Genomic DNA, 18,632 nt, shown 5'->3' with positions numbered 1-18,632 from the left:
TGTGTGTGTGCGTGCGTGCGTGGGGGGGGAATTTGGATCGCCTCGCGATGCCCCGACAATGGCACTACACTACACAGGGCTCGCCAGCGCCACTACGTACTCGCATTTGCAACTTACAATATCACCGTGCGAGTTGTAACATTCACTTTGTAGCACCGCTGCGACTACACAATCCAAACTTCTTTACAGCTACAAGTTGCGCCGTTTACATCCACAACAATGTGTCACTCTCTCGGTTCTGCACCGCTGCTGGAGAAGTATAGCACTGTCGAAGGCAGCGCAACTACTCCCCCCCCCCCCCCCCCCCCCCCCACACACACACACACACACACACACCCCAGAGAGGGAGGAGAGAGAAGAGAGCGAGAGAGAGACAGAGCACACACGTCTTCACGTAGGAACACAGATAGACAAAGACAGCGCTTTCCAGTCCTTAGTAAAGGTTATTACACACTGGCGAATTAGCGACGCGATTTATTCGTGCGAATAATTCGCCTTTTTTTAAAACCAATTGAAGTCAATGCAAGCTTCCACATCAGTGGCGAAAATGCGACCGTTTTCGCTCTTTATTTGTTCGCTCCGGTGTTCGCTCCGGTGTCGAATTTTTAATTCGCGTCGCTAATTCGCCAGTGTGTAATGACCTTAACTCCTTACCTTTTCTCTCACATTGTTTTCTTAGCTTTGTGACTGACCAATGAGAAGCAGATTGTATTGTCTGCAAAGCAACTATGTGTCTGTCACAAATAAAAGTTCTGTCCTGCAAGCCCATGTCATGTCAACACAGACAAGGCAGCTGTGCGCGCGGTGACTCCTGCAAATTACACTGACCCAATATTATTTGGTACAACCTAGCAAAGCATAACATATGATGGTTTGGAGAATAGGCTGGTCTCTCTTTTTACAAGACATACGCCATTGCATACAGGTTCTCAACCTTTTTAAATTCAAGGACCCCCATAACTCTGACAGTAAAACCAAATGGACCCATAAGAGTCCCATTTGATTCCATTTGTACAGTATCAGAGTTAAAAGTTATAAAACAGTCCATTGGGTTCCATTTGTACACTCTCAGAGTTACACACCTGTAGGGTCCACTTGGTTCCATTTGTACACTCTCAGAGTTACAGACCTATAATGGGTCCATTTCGAACCCCCTCAAGGAACCATGAGGGTCCCTGGATCACACCTTGATCACACCACTGCTTGATCACTTGATCACACCACTGCTTTCAAAAAATACATAACTAATATAGAGCATATTTGATCAATTTAATGTTAGGCTACAGATTATTTTGACATCTGAATTTAACAGAACCGCCCACGCACGACACATGCACATGCACGACGTGCACGCGCATGTCCACATCCACATGCACGCGCGCATGTGTCCTCTTTTTGCTCATTCAGAATATGGTATGCCTACACACTTAAAATAATGCAAACACGCAAATTGCGCAAACGACTGCATCGACACCTGGCGTGGAACAAACGGGACGAACCGAGGCGCATATATGGATAACAACAACAACACTACACGCGCGCGCGCACACGCGCTGCAACACAAAACAGCTGCATAAAACGCGTGTCACTGTGGACTTCTGTATCTGTGGACTTCTGTATCGCAACGCGGGGCAACGCAACTCTGGGATGAGCGGGCCGAAGGCCCGCGAAATTCTAGTACTGTACATAGGTTTAATAGCGAAGAGGCACGCTATGTTCTGACACAGCTGTGGCTCGTTGAAGCGGTTCTTTTCATAGTTCTCTCATGAGGATCATTGACTACACTGTTGATTGCTCTTTGATAGAGGACACAGCTGGCTGATGGTTCCAGGCACATAGGACGTAGGACACATACACACATACTGTGTGTGTGTGTGTGTGTGTGTGTGTGTGTGTGTGTGTGTGTGTGTGTGTGTGTGTGTGTGTGTGTGTGTGTGTGCGCGCGCGCGTGTGCGTGTGCGTGTGAGCGTGCATGTGTGTATGTGCACCCCTTGTGTATTATTCGGAAAGTTATTCAGAAAGTTGGATTTCAAGCATTGACATTGTAAGTGTGCTGCAGCCATTTGGTTACCTGCCTAGCCCTAGGGGAAGAGTCATGCAGTTGGATGCTGTCGGGAGTAGATTGCCCATTAGGTAATTGCAGATTAAAAGGTGGTTGCCATGGCTTCATGCCACTGGATGAGTCATGATCTATTAAAGAGGCTTTTACAGTAACAACCCTAACAAGCCTCATGTCCCTGATCGGCCTTATGCATTGTTACAAATCACTGTTTACACATAATTATCGGCTACTAAATATTTGATCTTTTAGCAGAGGATCCCTGACATTTAATTAGTTTGTCATTGTGAACTCCATATGTACTTAACACTTAATTAAATGATGAATGGTGAGTTAAATTGGACTACAGGACACTTGCCCCAAAGGGGAACTCGCGGTAAATTGCTGTTTTTTGGAGGTCACACACGAGAAGAATTCCTGGTTATTTCTTCTATAACCTTGAAGTAGAAATTGGCTTGTTTAAGAGCATAGGGACTATGGAAGCAAATGTGCCTTTCTGCGCATAGTTATGCATATCTGAATGTGTGCGTGTTTAGTATGCATGTGGGCACACGCACCTATCCTGTACGCACGTACACATGCGCGTGTGCGCTCGTTTTTGTGTGCTGTGCACTTTGAGTGAAATCGATGGAATCAATAGTCCAATGATCGTGGCCGAAGCCCCGCGCTGCAGGTCTATTAAGCGCTCAGGTTTTATGTGTGTGCCAGTATAGCGATCCTCTGTCTAAATCAGCATGTCAGCACAGGAAGCCTTGTTGACAGAACGTCTCGTTCTCACGCTAGCTGCTGCTGCATCTTCCTTCTGCACCTCTCTGTCAGCTCCCACCGACCTGACACACCGCAGCCACAGCCACGGCTGCTTCATCGTCACTGGCAGCCCCAAACCTTGTATCTCCATATTTCACACTTTTACTTTTTTTGTAAAGCAAAGCCCTACTTTGTCGCAAAACAGACTTACAAAAGTATAGCGGACATTAGCCGATCTGCAATTTTAGATTTCTTTGTGTGTGTGTTAAGTATCAGAAATGTGCTGATGATAAGTCATCTTTATTGTCACATCACAGGTTTACAGGTGTAATTTATTTTTTCCCGTCATTTTTGTTGTTTCCAGAAAGAGAAAGATAGAAAAGAGGGGAAGAGGACAGGGGGAGAAAGGGGGAAGAAAGGGGGAGAAAGGGGGAAGAAAAATAATTTAAAAAAAAAAAGTATTTACATATTTACACATATATATCACGCAGGTTTAGACATAAGGTGGATGAGCATAGCAGCTGGTACAGTATGCTATTCATGATAAGTGTCTCTGTGGGTTTTATAAATGTATTGTATTGTAAATGTAAGTATTAACAAGAGATTGTGACTAAAATAATAACTACATTGGATCCATTGGTTCTTTTGTCCATTTCCTGAAAAAGTAACCGTTTGGGACATGCAAGGTTTCCTGCCTGACACGGTGACGTGCTGTACTGTATATGCTTTATGGAACACATCACGGCATTAGTAGCTTTTAGTATTAATGGAAGGTTAGCCACTGTGTCCCTGTGTGTGATATATGACCCCCTCCCCCCCTGCATTCTGATGCGCTTCAATCTCCTTTATGGGACGAGCCGACATGCATTTACGTTGTCATGGTGAGATTAAGGTAGCAGCTCCGTTCCTGGTTTTCTGTGTCCTCGTTCGCCCCACCGTCCAGCTCACCTCCGTTGGAATCCTTTCTTTCTTTTGGCAGTCGCTGCTGCTCTCGCCTTCTCATCTTCACACTTTCTCTCACCGCTCTTCATCATAGTCATTTATCTCGTTCTTTTCCCACCTCTCTCCCTCAATCTCTCTGTCTCTCTCTCTCTCTCTCTCTGTCGCTCTCTCTCTGCCCCTGTCTCTGTCTCTCTCGTTCCTGTCGCTCATCCCTCCCCACTCTCCTGCAGTAAAAGCATTCAGTCCGGTTTTTCAAAAGATTAAAACTGTCACTCTCTCCCTCTGCCACTTCTATTTCTCTCTTTTTCTCTTTCTCTCCATCTCCTCCACCTCACATCTGTATCCTTCTCTCTCTCTCTCCCTCTCTCTCTCTCCCTCTCTCTCTCTCTCTCTCTCTCTCTCTCTCTCTCTCTCTCTATCCCCCCCCCCCCCCCCTCTCTCCTCTCTCATTTCTCTGAATGCAACACTGAGCACTCTGCGTTGCGGAGGAAAGGCGACAGCGTAAACACAGAGCTGTTGATCAGGCTTTGTGTCATTCTCTTTAGTCAACCTCGGCACCTCTGTGTGGATTTCTGGTGATTCGTGTTGTTTCCGACACATGCTGTTCAAAGAGCCATGTTGGAGAGGCTTCAGTCTGCTTTGAGAACTGTCAAGGAATCCAAACGTAATTATTGCACTTTGTTTCTCCTCTGCTGTAGTAATGTGCCTGGAGGTGGGTGTGCGTACTGCATGTATAGTTATGCTTGTTTTATGATTGATTCATAATGACAGTACCTCATGTTCATCTCTGTGTGTGTGTGTGTGTGTGTGTGTGTGTGTGTGTGTGTGTGTGTGTGTGTGTGTGTGTGTGTGTGTGTGTGTGTGTGTGTGTGTGTGTGTGTGTGTGTGTGTGTGTATGAATGAAGTGATGAATGTGTTGCCCCGTCTCACCCAGTGGGACCCTCTGTTATCATGTTAGACCTTCAGAGCTTTTCGGGAACCGTGACAGCTTGTCCCGTGTCCTGAATCTTTGTCCAGTTTATTAAACTGAGCCGTATAATCTCCACAAGTGCATGGTAGAAAGGTAACAGTACATTGTTGGAGGATGATAGAGGATTGGAATTTGGAAATATACAAAATAATAATAATAATAATAAACTGATGGCTGTAGAGCTATATGGTAATGAATGTCAGAGTCCTGACATCATCGCTGTCATCTGGTCATTTGACATCAAGTCCTCAGTGTTGTTTTATTTTATCAGTTTGCAAACAGTCATGTTGGACATAATTGGTATTATATGATATTATATTATATTGTGTATATGATATATGATATGATATTAAAGGTACTTCTGAAGTTTAACGGTACGGTGGTGCAAGTGATATTCTGATATAGTATTGATACTCCAATAGTAATCATTGTTGTTTGTTCAGTAATAGGGGTCCCCATCGCTCCAGCTCTTTAGCAGATTTTGTTTTTGTCAGGTGGGTTACGAATTTGATCCAATCAGGAGAGAGAACCCCACAAAGATAATGTATTAGTATTTGTTCCACTTCCTATTTTGTCTGCTCATTTAACCCATTTTGACCTGAGATCAGATTCTAAAAATGTCTTCTACATCTTGACAGTTTTCTGAAAAAGCTATGTTTCTATGTCAGTCGTTCTTCGATTTAAAAAAAATAGCAGACCTACAAGATCTGCTATTTTTCAATAGCTAAAGCATAACATAATGCTAACACCAAAAGGGTCTCCCGCCCAAAATGGGTTAAATCTGTCATCAAATCCAGTTTCACGTGTGTATCCTGTCTGCGTTCTCTCTCCTGACTATCACGGCCTGAACATGTATGAGAGTTGAGAAATGCAAGGGGACCTGCATGGGGAGACCTGTGTTACTGAATAAACACTCTACAGCAGCGGCATGGGGACCTGGGGAGACCTGTGTTACTGAATAAACACTCTACAGCAGTGGCATGGGGACCTGGGGAGACCTGTGTTACTGAATAAACACTCTACAGCAGTGGCATGGGGACCTGGGGAGACCTGTGTTACTGAATAAACACTCTATAGCAGTGGCATGGGGACCTGGGGAGACCTGTGTTACTGAATAAACACTCTATAGCAGCGGCATGGGGACCTGGGGAGACCTGTGTTACTGAATAAACACTCTATAGCAGCGGCATGGGGACCTGGGGAGACCTGTGTTACTGAATAAACACTCTATAGCAGCGGCATGGGGACCTGGGGAGACCTGTGTTACTGATTAAACACTCTATAGCAGCGGCATGGGGACCTGGGGAGACCTGTGTTACTGAATATACACTCTACAGCAGCGGCATGGGGACCTGGGGAGACCTGTGTTACTGAATAAACACTCTATAGCAGAGGCATGGGGACCTGGGGAGACCTGTGTTACTGAATAAACACTCTATAGCAGCGGCATGGGGACCTGGGGAGACCTGTGTTACTGAATAAACACTCTATAGCAGCGGCATGGGGACCTGGGGAGACCTGTGTTACTGAATAAACACTCTATAGCAGAGGCATGGGGACCTGGGGAGACCTGTGTTACTGAATAAACACTCTATAGCAGCGGCATGGGGACCTGGGGAGACCTGTGTTACTGAATAAACACTCTATAGCAGAGGTTACTATGGTGGACCTGGGGAGACCTGTGTTACTGAATAAACACTCTACAGCAGCGGCTGCATGGGGACCTGGGGAGACCTGTGTTACTGAATAAACACTCTACAGCAGCGGCACGGGGACCTGGGGAGACCTGTGTTACTGAATAAACACTCTACAGCAGCGGCATGGGGACCTGGGGAGACCTGTGTTACTGAATAAACACTCTATAGCAGCGGCATGGGGACCTGGGGAGACCTGTGTTACTGAATAAACACTCTATAGCAGAGGCATGGGGACCTGGGGAGACCTGTGTTACTGAATAAACACTCTATAGCAGAGGCATGGGGACCTGGGGAGACCTGTGTTACTGAATAAACACTCTATAGCAGAGGTTACTATGGTGGACCTGGGGAGACCTGTGTTACTGAATAAACACTCTATAGCAGTGGCATGGGGACCTGGGGAGACCTGTGTTACTGAATAAACACTCTACAGCAGAGGTTACTATGGTGAAAATGGAGCAATTTAACACTTATTTAACAATAGGCTACCTTTAACATGAAGTTACCGGCTGCAGGATAATTGCATTAGGAACTAGAAAAAGTTCCACCAGGTCAGGCAGGTTATTGTGGCTTCCTGGTGGCCCAGGCCAATGTGAAAAGGCTGCCATGTCTTATCTTCTGATTTGAGGCATTTTGTTCCAAAAATGTGGAATGGAATATGAAATATCGAACTGATCCGTGTTGATCACATGACTATAGAAATACTATGTACAGATTTGTGTGATTTTTGGGCAGAATCTGAAGGAGTAATATCAAAAATGTGTTTTACAAAAGTTGGCCTCCTCGTGGAGTTATAAAAAGCAGATTCAGGGCAGAGGTTTCTCCTTGGCCTCTAGGGAGTGTGCATGCAAAGTTTCATGCAGATCGGTGCGAATGCGAATTGGTCTGTTATAGCGCCACCATGAGGCTGATTTGAAAATGTTCAACTAGGATTTTTTCCTCTGCCTACTGGGAATGTGCGTGTAAAATCTCACGGAATTTACAAGCTGCGTTCATGAGTTGAGGCATTTTGTTCAAAACGGACCAATCCTGCAAACTTTGGAAGCAGGATGGAATGTGAAATATTGGACACATCCGTGTTGATTACATGACTGATAATATATAAGATACTGTGTATCTAACCTATTTGCGTGATTTTTGGACACAATCTGGCCTCATGGTGGCGCTATGATAAGCCCATCTAAAACATGCCACAGAGGTTCTTCTCTGGCATCCAGCGAGTGTGTGTGCACAGTTTGGCTGTGTCTACTCTGGGCCAACCTGGCAACCAGACACAGCTGGAGATTAGCCCTGCTGGAGATTAGCTGGTCGCAGACAGACAGACAGACAGACAGACAGACAGACAAGATGCAAAACATAGTTTTGCATCTTGCAGAGACAATGGGGGGTTCTTCTCAATATCAACAGCCTCCTCTCCTCTCCTCTCCTCTCCCTATACATACAGTACAGTAGGTATACAGTATATCTGCATGCAGGCTGTAGGACTGTCAGGATGTCCATGCTGGCTGTGATGCATCTGTTCTGCAGCGGTGCAGCGCGGCAGAGTGCGGGCTGGGGGGTGCTGGGGGGCGCTGGGTGCCGGGGGGGCTCCCGCTCCGCAGTGGGATTACTGTGGACAGGAGAACCAGGGGACGAGAGGAAGAGGATGGATTTAAGGCTGTGTGTGTGTGTGTGTGTGTGTGTGTGTGTGTGTGTGTGTGTGTGTGTGTGTGTGATAACTGTTGTATAACTGTTGTATTATTATGTACTGTATTGTATGACAAGAGGACTACTTGTAAAACGGCCCTGGCTTTAATTTGACATGTTTGCCATTTATGCCTGGGTCACCCAAATTAGGCCCAGATCATGAGAAATGTCCCTCGGCTGTAAATCGTAAACGTTATCCTTTTGACTAGAAACTAGATGATCATTTGGACACGACTCAAACATAAGACCACACCACAACAACCATGGAACTCCAAGTTCATCTCTAGAACCCTAGCCTCTCTATTCTGGGAATGTCTCATTCAGCCACATTTGATCCTAGCGTGCCTTGGTGCCTAACAGTTGGAAAGAATAGCAGATCTATAAGCTCACAACCAGGTGGAAAGACAGCTCTGCTGGATTTGAGGCCAATAAAGAAGTCATTTTCAGTATTGCAGAAGCATTTACACTCCATTCAAGTGAATGTTTTCACTAGTTTAAAGTCTTTAATCAATTATCATAATGCACGTTTTTGTAAATTACTAGTAGCTCGTCCTAGTGTCTAGAGTCTAGACTCTAGCGCCACAAATCTGTCGCAGTGCAAGTGAGACACAAACGCACACTTTATCTGTGCCCACTGACTGTGTGTTTTCCGTGCTGGGCAAGTTGTGGTGGTGTTGTTGTTTCTCCGTGAATGTCATGTGTCCGCTGCTCCGCGTTGTGAATGTCGTGTGTCCGCTGCTCCGCGTTGTGAATGTCGTGTGTCCGCTGCTCCGCGTTGTGAATGTCGTGTGTCCGCTGCTCCGCGTTGTGAATGTCGTGTGTCCGCTGCTCCGCGTTGTGAATGTCGTGTGTCCGCTGCTCCGCGTTGTGAATGTCGTGTGTCCGCTGCTCCGCGTTGTGAATGTCGTGTGTCCGCTGCTCCGCGTTGTGAATGTCGTGTGTCCGCTGCTCCGCGTTGTGAATGTCGTGTGTCCGCTGCTCCGCGTTGTGAATGTCGTGTGTCCGCTGCTCCGCGTTGTGAATGTCGTGTGTCCGCTGCTCCGCGTTGTGAATGTCGTGTGTCCGCTGCTCCGCGTTGTGAATGTCGTGTGTCCGCTGTCCATGTATATTCTCGGGCCATCGCATCACCGAAAGGGAAACCACAGAGCTGGGTTGAAAGCGAACGGGTAGGGTCTGTGACGTATCGCTGCGCTTCTGCATGTTTAGCATGCGTCACGGTCTATGACTTGCCGAACTGAACTGTGCACGAAATGTTCGCTCAAAACTTTACCGGCTCAAATGATGGTCAATAATCTTTCAATTAATGATAAAGTAGGCCTAGGAGGGGGTATGCTTCTAGGGCTTCCACTGGTTCTACCACTAGAAGAGTGAAGAACCGCCCTCGTGCCCTTCCATCCAATAGCATTCGTTTCTGGTTGCTTTTCGGTACTGGAAGTTCCAAGATGGTGGATTTGAATTAGCTGAAAAAGTGGCTTCAAAACGGTCTGTAAAAACCAATGGGTAACGCCACCGTTCCCTTCGCCTTTATTTATTCTTTGCAACACATTGTGTTGTGATGCGTTGGGAGCTTGTAGACATGGCTATTTTCGCTGAAGATATTTGGTTTACACTGAAAAGGGTATAGACCCTTGGGGCCCCTTGTCAATGAGTTATGTAGGTTTAAGTGGTTTAAGTCATCTCCTAGTGGTAGGTTGCCATTGCCAGGTTGAGTTGCTATTTTTTAACTGGTTGGCTCCAGAATAGGTGGAGGCTGAGGAAGAATTTAGGCCTGATAGCTAATGTTTTGGTACAGTCTCAGTTATGTCTTGTTATGGTACAGCGTGTCCTTGTACTTGTACTGTAACTAGTCTGTCTAGTTTGTTCACTTTCTTGGTAGTACTACCGTACGACCGACCGAGTGTTGTACTTCTCCCCATGATATCATATATATTAAAGCATATCCATCACCACCTAGAATGTCTTCAACTCCTCTCGCCTCATCTGAGTGATCTAGAGTTCCATGACAGTTCTTGGCATTTACGAATAGGATCTAATTGGCTGATGGATGAGTAAGAAACGGAAACTGTCTTTGCTTTCTGATGGGTTATATAAGGTGTATATGTCCTGATGAAGATCTGAGTGATTGAAACGTTGACGATGCAGTAAAATACAGCAGAGCTTTTTCAGCATTCATTACCTGTACTGTACAGACTGCAGAGCTCCTTTTGTGATACTGCTGCTTGTGTTGCACCTGGGCATGGCCTTCCTCATTATATTAGGACACACGCAGGAAACTCCACGCCTGGCGTTGCCGGAGCTATGTGCTGTAGATCAGCTGTTTCGTTAGCCTACCCAGCATTAGACTACATGGTTGTTGTGTGTTGAAATACTCTCTCTCTTTACGTGGGCGTCTGTCTATATTTGGGCACAGTTCACCTGCATGCCTGATGCCGCAGACCCACGATTTGGACTTCATATCTTACAAGATGTCGCTTTGAAAATAGCAGATCTACAATCCGAATTTTCACAACAATACTTTTCTCATCAGCCTTTAGGCAGTTATAGCTTTCAATTATGTCAGCAATCCTCAACCTTTTTTCATTTCGAGGACCCCCCGTTTTATATACTACAAACCTCTATTGGATAAAACATTGTATGGACCCCAGTCTACACTGTAAAAGCCTCAGTGATTATTAAAAATCACACTTGTGTGAAGTGAGTGGCACTCTTATCATCATACATCACATTCTGTGCTCAGCCAATCAGCGGAGCACATTCCGTGCTCATACAGACACACAAAGCTGTGCAATAGGAGCGGCCAGAGCCATCAAAAGGGGAGTTCTGCCAATGAGGGGGTCATGTGGTTCATGTAACTCTTTTGTCACTCTAAAGCCCATAGACTCCAATGCATTCCGTCAACTTCTGGTTCAGGTCTTCGCCAATCGAAGTCTATGTAGAAGAGCCGCCATTGGACTGGCCCCATGAAGTGAACAGAGTTGTCATAACTCTCTCATCTATACGGCTCTGGGAGCGGCTAGTGCCGCTCAAATGTTTTTGCAGACCCATAAGGGTCCATTTGGTCCCCTGGTGGTCCCCAGACCTCACGTTGAGAACCAGCAAATGAATGTTTTGAAGTCAGCGAGAGTGAGGTCAACGTGAGGTCCCCGTTCAGAGGGCCGGTGGAGGATAATTACCTGTCAGTCGTCATGTCTCAGCCCACATCCATCTGCACCTGTAATGAACAAACTGAACAGGGTCGTGCACACACAGCAGATCGCCCACAACACACACTCGCAAATACCAACTGTGCGTGCGTGCGTGCGTGCGTGCGTGCGTGCGTGCGTGCGTGCGTGCGTGCGTGCGTGCGTGCGTGCGTGCGTGCGTGCGTGCGTGTGTGTACTTGCTTTCCATAAGAACTGAAGACTGATTAACTGAGCAGAGAAAACATGTCCCTACGTGAGCGTGGATGGAGGGATGGAGGGAGATGGGTTGATGGATGACTGGATGAAGGAGGACAGCACAGTGTTTCAAGGAGACAGGAGGAGGGGGTGGGGGTGGTGTAGACAAAGAGTGAGGTCATCTGTTATATAAAGACGGCCAAATAAACCAGACGGCGTTTAATCACATCTTGTTTTAAAGTGTTCTGGATCACGTCCTGAAGAACTAAATCTTCAGCTGCACTTTACTTTATGTGTCGCTTCTTCATTTGACCTCATCGAGAGTTTTCATCGAAGGGCTTCTTCTAGTAATATCTCATCTAACTTATAACACTGCGTCGCTGCGATCCACAACTGGGTGTTCTGTAACTGGGTGTTACAGAACACCTGGAAAGTGTACACAGTAAAATACTGTTAATTTAACTATCAAATACTTACATAAAAGCTACAATTCACAATGTAATTTAATGAATATAAAGTGTTATTTTAATCAGTATTAGTACATTGGTTGGAGGTGGTGTTCCTACTCCATTGAAACATTTAGACCCTGGTATGGGGGTAGGACACTTACTGGTACTAAACAAAGTAGCCTAGCCTATAAGGCAATATCTACCATGGACAAGTGGGGATTCCCTCTTGAGTGGTACCGTGTGTGTTTTTGTATCCCACAGGGATTTTTGTAACCCAGGTTTGAATCTCTGTTACAGTCTCGGTCCAGAAAGTGTATAAAATGAATAGATTGTAGTTTTAATTGTGTGGGTTTGTGTGTTTAGCTGCGTCGCTGCTCCCTCACCGCTTCGTGACGGTACGCCGGGGCAGTCCGGCGGCGCGGAGCGGGCAGATCCGACCCGGCGACCGCCTGGAGGCGGTGGAGGGCCGTCCTGTGGTGACCCTGCCCCACCAAGAGCTGGCACAGATCCTCCGACGAGCTGGAAACAGCCTCCGCCTCACCATTGTCCCACGACCCAGCACCTGTGAGGAGCACGCATGCACGCACACACGCACGCACACACACACATACACGTGCATGCATGCATACACATATCATATCTGCACCAATGCACAGCCGCATCCGAAGTCCTAATTTATCCCTTGTAACTCTGAGAGTTAGGGCCGATTCATACTCCTATTTTACCACTGTAGTGCCGAAATGATTTCGGCTCGTCAGAAATTTTCAGTAGCACCGAAGAGCTGACTTTAGGACGGTACCCACCCCCCCGAACCTCAAATGACGTCACATTGTTGCATTTATTAAGCCTGGGGAGTTTATACATTGCAGTCTAACCTCATGTCTTCATGTCTTCTAGACTCCTCAAGTCTTTCAGAATCCACCGACTATGACCCCAGTCACAAGAGCAGGAAAGGTCACAGGTCACGCCCAAAGGTGAGGACAGGATTGTTTTTTTCGGAGCCTAAATAATAATCTGCATCCTGCTTCTCTTTTCTGAACACAATATTTAATATTTAATAATTAATTGGGGTGCAACACTTCAGACTTATCGATTCAATCTATTATGAAGAAATCATCAATAAATTGATTAAATAAATTGACTTAAAAAAATGCTTTGCTGTATGAGGCATTGCGAGCTTGTAGACCTCCTATTTTCACTATTTTGTCACTTTCTTTGCATACACCGTTGCACAACAACATGGTGGTTTTGGGTTAAGGTTAATGGTCGTGTGTTTGTGTCGCAGCATGACTCCAGGTATTACAGTGTGGACCTGGACCGAGGCTCTACCGGGTTTGGGTTCAGCCTGCGGGGGGGCAGTGAGTACAACATGGGTCTGTACGTCCTGGGGCTGATGGAGGGAGGACCCGCCTCGCGGAGTCACAAGATACAGGTGGGTTCATTTCCTGATTATTGATGATAGATTGTATTGATCCAGAGGGGAATTCAGCTGTCATAGAAGCACCACAGTAAGGTGTTGTGTCCACTGAGGTGTTTCTTTTTTCCTGAACACAGCATACTGTATGTTATGAATGGGAGCGCCACATATAGGCTATGCTGGAAATGCTAGCATTTTGAAGAGGTGTTGAGTGGTGGAATATGATCCGTTTCACCTCTCTACTAATCTCTATGCAACACGTTGTAAACTTACAGATCGGCTATCTTTGGCCAAATGTTTGCCCCACCAGAATAGGAACACTGGGGTTCAAGTGGTTAATAGAACATTGTCAGCCTGAGCTTAAATGCAGTGTATTGATGATGTGCTGTGCGTTGTGGTCATACTGTATAGGTGAGCGATCAGCTGGTGGAGATCAATGGAGACAGCACCGCTGGGATGACCCACAGTCAGGCTGTGGAGCAGATCCGTAGAGGAGGACACCGCATTCACCTGGTCCTCAAGAGAGGCAACGGCTACGTTCCTGACTATGGTGAGACTTTTTCGTCGCCGCCGTTACCCGCGATGCGGCCCGCAAGTCAGCCGCTGCCCGAAAATGACGAGTATAGGAGCTTGCTCTGTCCCTAAATGGTATTTTGGTCCAGCGTCACCCGCTATCTATTATGCCATCACCGGTATTTGCACCTAAAGGTGTGGTCATAGGCGTGTTGGCACGCTTTCCCCTAAATTGCTATTTTGGTCACACACATTTGGGAAGGCGCATAGTGGAGTTTAAAAGCACCTGTAAGCCATATGCCAAATTAGTTTGGTATAGAGCGGTGCGCACTGCGCGCCTGCAATGGAGATGTCCGGAGTCAGGCTGCTTCATCTGATCATCTCTCCTTATTCTCCTATGCATCTCTTTGTAATGTTCCTATAATCAGCAGAAGTGAGTGCCTATCACTTCCTTGTGTCCATTGTGTCCAAGTTATTTGACTTAAGTTGTGCCAGCCATTGTGCGTGATTCCATTTGCTCGTTCAGTTTCATCACAAGTGAGACTTCAAGGTAAACCACGCATCACTCTTTCATGGGAGACTGTAAGGCTATGAAGCAATAACTGTGCATAACGGCAACGGATAAGGGATCTCTTAAAGGCAATGGCATGTGGCACAGTGATTGGTTTAATTATTGTAACGCCCAACGGAGGTGTTTTAGGGATTTAGACAGGTAACCAAAATACAAACTTTAGTGCTAAATCCCCAAATACTGTATTTAGAAAGCTTGAACGAAAATGAAGCCCATGGTCTCTTTGCGAACGCAGTGAGCATTTACTATGAGACCCAGCAGATCATGTCTGTGTGTCTGTGTGTCTGTGTGTGTGTCACGCTGTAACACCACCCGCCCACCACCAGAGGGCGCAGCTGTATCACACACAAAAACACACACACACACACACACACGCACGCACGCGCACACACACACACACACACACACACACACACACACACACACACACACACACACACACAAAACTTAACTTAAAAAAAACTTAACTTAAAAAAAAACTTAACTTAAAAAAAAAACTTAAAAAGGAAAAACTTGCACGCACACACACGCACACAAAACTTAACTTAAAAAAAACTTAACTTAAAAAAAAACTTAACTTAAAAAAAAAACTTAAAAAGGAAAAACTTGCACGCACACACAGACACACAAAACTTAACTTAAAAAAAAACTTAACTTAAAAAAAAACTTAACTTAAAAAAAAAACTTAAAAAGGAAAAACGTGCACACACACACACACAAAACTTAACTTAAAAAAAACTTAACTTAAAAAAAAACTTAACTTAAAAAAAAAACTTTAAAAGGAAAAACTTTAAAAAAAAACTTAACTTAAAAAAAAATCTTAAAAAAAACCTTAAAAAAATACGTAATTTATTCTAATTGTTGTTTTTGCAATTTACGAGCTGCGTTCGCTTCCCGCGTTCACGCGTCTTACTTGTACTAAAGACAAAGACAACCCTTCCCGCTTCTGAGTTCAGCTCAGGTAGCCTCTGTAGCTCTGTCTGTATGCACCTGCATTGAATGGTAACCAGAATTTGTCTCCTTCTTTAAAAAGGCATTTTGTTAGCACAGTGTTTGTTAGTCAGTACACGTTCTCTGGCAATCTGGGATGTACAGACCATAACGTGTATAGAGACACATGGGGACTACAAATGTCACGCCCCCAAATGACACGGCGGCCCCACTTCTGGTCCGTTTCAACGGTGTACTGCAGCTGTCAATGCAATCCCTATGAGAGGCATCATAAAATACCCTCATTTCACTGGTCCATTACTGAGGCTGTAGCGATTTTTTTGTGTTCTAATAAAGTTTCCCATATGTTTGATTTGTCCTTTTCAATGTCACATACCTGCCATCTGAATATACAACCCACAATGTACTATAATATACTCCATCAGAGATTCAAAAGTGCTAGCATTGTAAATCTCAAGTTAAGGGGTCGCACGGCATATACGTCATGGTCGCATCCCTTGAGGTTTTCAATACCCAGATATATGTGTTGTGTTTTGTTTTATATGCTATGTATTTGTGGAAAATTATCTAAACAGCATTTTGCAAGACTAATTATTAATACTCATTTGGAGAATTCACTATGTAGTTGAAAATGTCAGGATATACCACTCTAGCTGGGTTATTTTCCCAACTATTCAGCCAAGTTAATTATAGTTTATAGCCTACAACAAGTTGAACGGTAAAACACACCGTCAAAGTCAAAGTCGGCACTCGTAGCATCATAAAGGCAGTGATGTCCCTTAAAAGGTTCTCTGTCTGCCGTCTCCCCTCTGCTCTGTTGGTCTCACGTGGTCAATTTAATGTGAAATACATCCTCTATTGAGAAAACAACAATATATGTTGACAAAGACACTTCATACATTTGGAAACATATTTTTATTCAAATCAATATAGTCTTCAGTTAATTTCTTATTATTTTCAAAGTAGGCTATATAGGCAAAGTAGGTATTATTTTCAATGGACTTCTATGGGCTGGCCTGCAGTACACCGTTTTAACGGAGCAGAAATGGTGCCGCTGTCTCATTTGGGGGCGTGAAATTTGTAGTCCCCGTGTGTCTCTATACAAACCATAACGTCCCAGAGTGGGTGTGGTGAGCAGCAGCTAATTTGCCTTTAAAGCAACAGACACCAACAACAACAACCTGTAAAAAAGGACTGAAACAGGGGAATAGAGGCATGCGTAGTACCAGCTCAGTGGCATGTCGGGGTTCGATCCCTGGCTGGGTCATACCAAAGAAAAATGGGACCCAGTGCCCAGTGGCACTCAGCATCAAGGGTTGGATTGTGTGTGTGTGTGTGTGTGTGTGTGTGTGTGTGTGTGTGTGTGTGTGTGTGTGTGTGTGTGTGTGTGTGTGTGTGTGTATGTGTATGTGTATGTGTATGTGTGCGTGCGTGCGTGCGTGCGTGCGTGCGTGCGTGCGTGCGTGCGTGCGTGCGTGCGTGCGTGCGTGCGTGCGTGCGTGCGTGCGTGTGTGAGAATGGACGAGATAAGTGGAACCTCTGCTTTGTCTGTCAGACACTTTCCTCTAGGGGTGGAATCTATTTCTTCTTTTCTTCGCAGGGTTGACGTTTAATCTTATCTTATCCTGTTTACTGTCCTCCTTCGGGGGTATTTATTTAACATCACCCTCTTGCTTCTGGTTTATTTAATTCTCCTTACATTTCCTGTACTACAGCCCTGTCTCCCTTTGCACTTCACCTGCTCTATTTGACTTATTTCCTGCTTCCTGTCGCTCCACACTTCCTTCCTCTTCCTGTCTGTCTCTCTTCAGTGGAACTGTCCAGCTTGTCTCTCTGTATGACCAACTCCAAGCTGGGCGAGCCTTGCTTCTATGTGATTGGACGGACCGAGAATACGCGGTTGGTAGTCGTTCCTGTTAGTTCTCACATTTTCTGTCTTTTCTACACCCACTCCGCTCACGCTTCATTTGTACGCAGTTGTACGACGCAGTTGCTCCCCCTCCCCCTGAAAACAAATAGCAGATCTACAAAGACGTGTTGTGAGATCACTATTTCAGGGTTAGCGACGCGGTCGTACGACAAAGTATAACCTTCCAGTGTGTCCCTGTATTGTCCCTGTGTTGAAAACGTCCTCATTTGTGACATCATATCCCCCCACCCCTTCACCATTCACAGCTGTTTTATAGAGCGTGATGGGAGTAGAATTAGAATTAAATAATCTCCCACTATTTTATTTTTCTACTGAGATTTACTGAGGTAAATACAGGGCTGAAGTGGGTTAGGTACCCTGTGTTTTGTAATATTAATCAAAATCTAATGCTGCTGAGATGTAGTGGAGTAGAAGTAACAGAACATTGGAAATACTCCAGTAAAGTAAAAACAATACCTCAAAATTTTTACTTAAATACAGTACTTGGGTAAATGTACTTACTGTAGTTACTTTACAACATTGCCATTATTCCATTTACATGTAAGTACAATTAGAGAGAGACCCTATAGTTATTTTGATCAGAGTCACTCTCGATTGGGGTGACAGAATCTTGTCAAATGAATGTCTGTGGCCTAATCTGTACCGTATCAATCTGGGGGTCTCTGACACACAAAAAAGGCTGAGAATCAGTGTGCCACAACGTTAAACGGGGATATAATAAATTAGCGTGTGTTGCCTGCAGGGCATAGGATTTGTACAGGTGTGGTATATTTTAGAACACGGGGCATCTGGAGGTTTCGTGCCAGACAGCAGCTGTTGTCACACAAGCTGAAGTAACAACACAGCTCATGCAGAGATGCACTCTGGGAACGCTCGCTTGCTGCCTACAACGACTTTAAATGAGGATTTGATTTTGTTGTGTGATAATAACACGTTACATAATGGGATGTTTAACCCCCACTCTCACTCTCTCTGTCTCCCTCTTACCTGCCATCTTCTATCCATCCATCTATACATCCACCCATCAGGCCGTGAACACGGAGTCACCTCCCCCTCCCTCCGGCGGCGTCAGCGGCGGCGGCCTGAGCAGCAGAGTGTGGCTGCAGTAGAGGCCGTTCAACAGAGGAGGCCCCGCAGCTCCACCCCGAAGGAGAAGGAGAAGACGTCGAGGAGGAGCAGGTCTTCAAAAGGACGGGAGAGAAGGAAAGGAGGAGAGGAGAGGAGAGGGAGAGGCTGGCACTCAGAGGGAGATGGGGAAGGAGGAGGAGGAGGAGGTGCCCCGGGGGCCAGGCAGGAGGAGAGGGAGAGGGGGGGGAGTTTACT

At 45.6% G+C, this 18,632-nt stretch overlaps 1 protein-coding gene across 1 annotated transcript in view; it reads left to right on the top strand.

The window, feature by feature from the left end:
- Positions 1-18,632, top strand: part of magixb (MAGI family member, X-linked b) — a gene marked incomplete at both ends in the record, with an annotated part of 76,128 nt that overhangs the window by 56,430 nt on the left and 1,066 nt on the right. Inside the window, 5 exons of the mRNA XM_079515071.1 lie at positions 12,291-12,491; positions 12,825-12,901; positions 13,213-13,359; positions 13,756-13,894; positions 18,338-18,541. Of these exons, the coding sequence (XP_079371197.1) occupies positions 12,291-12,491; positions 12,825-12,901; positions 13,213-13,359; positions 13,756-13,894; positions 18,338-18,541 (768 nt within the window). The remainder of the gene's footprint in view (positions 1-12,290; positions 12,492-12,824; positions 12,902-13,212; positions 13,360-13,755; positions 13,895-18,337; positions 18,542-18,632) is intronic.

The sequence above is a fragment of the Electrona antarctica genome, assembly GCF_951216825.1.
Source record: "Electrona antarctica genome assembly, chromosome: 2".
Taxonomy (NCBI): domain Eukaryota; kingdom Metazoa; phylum Chordata; class Actinopteri; order Myctophiformes; family Myctophidae; genus Electrona; species Electrona antarctica.
This window is presented reverse-complemented; position numbering and strand designations above follow the sequence as displayed.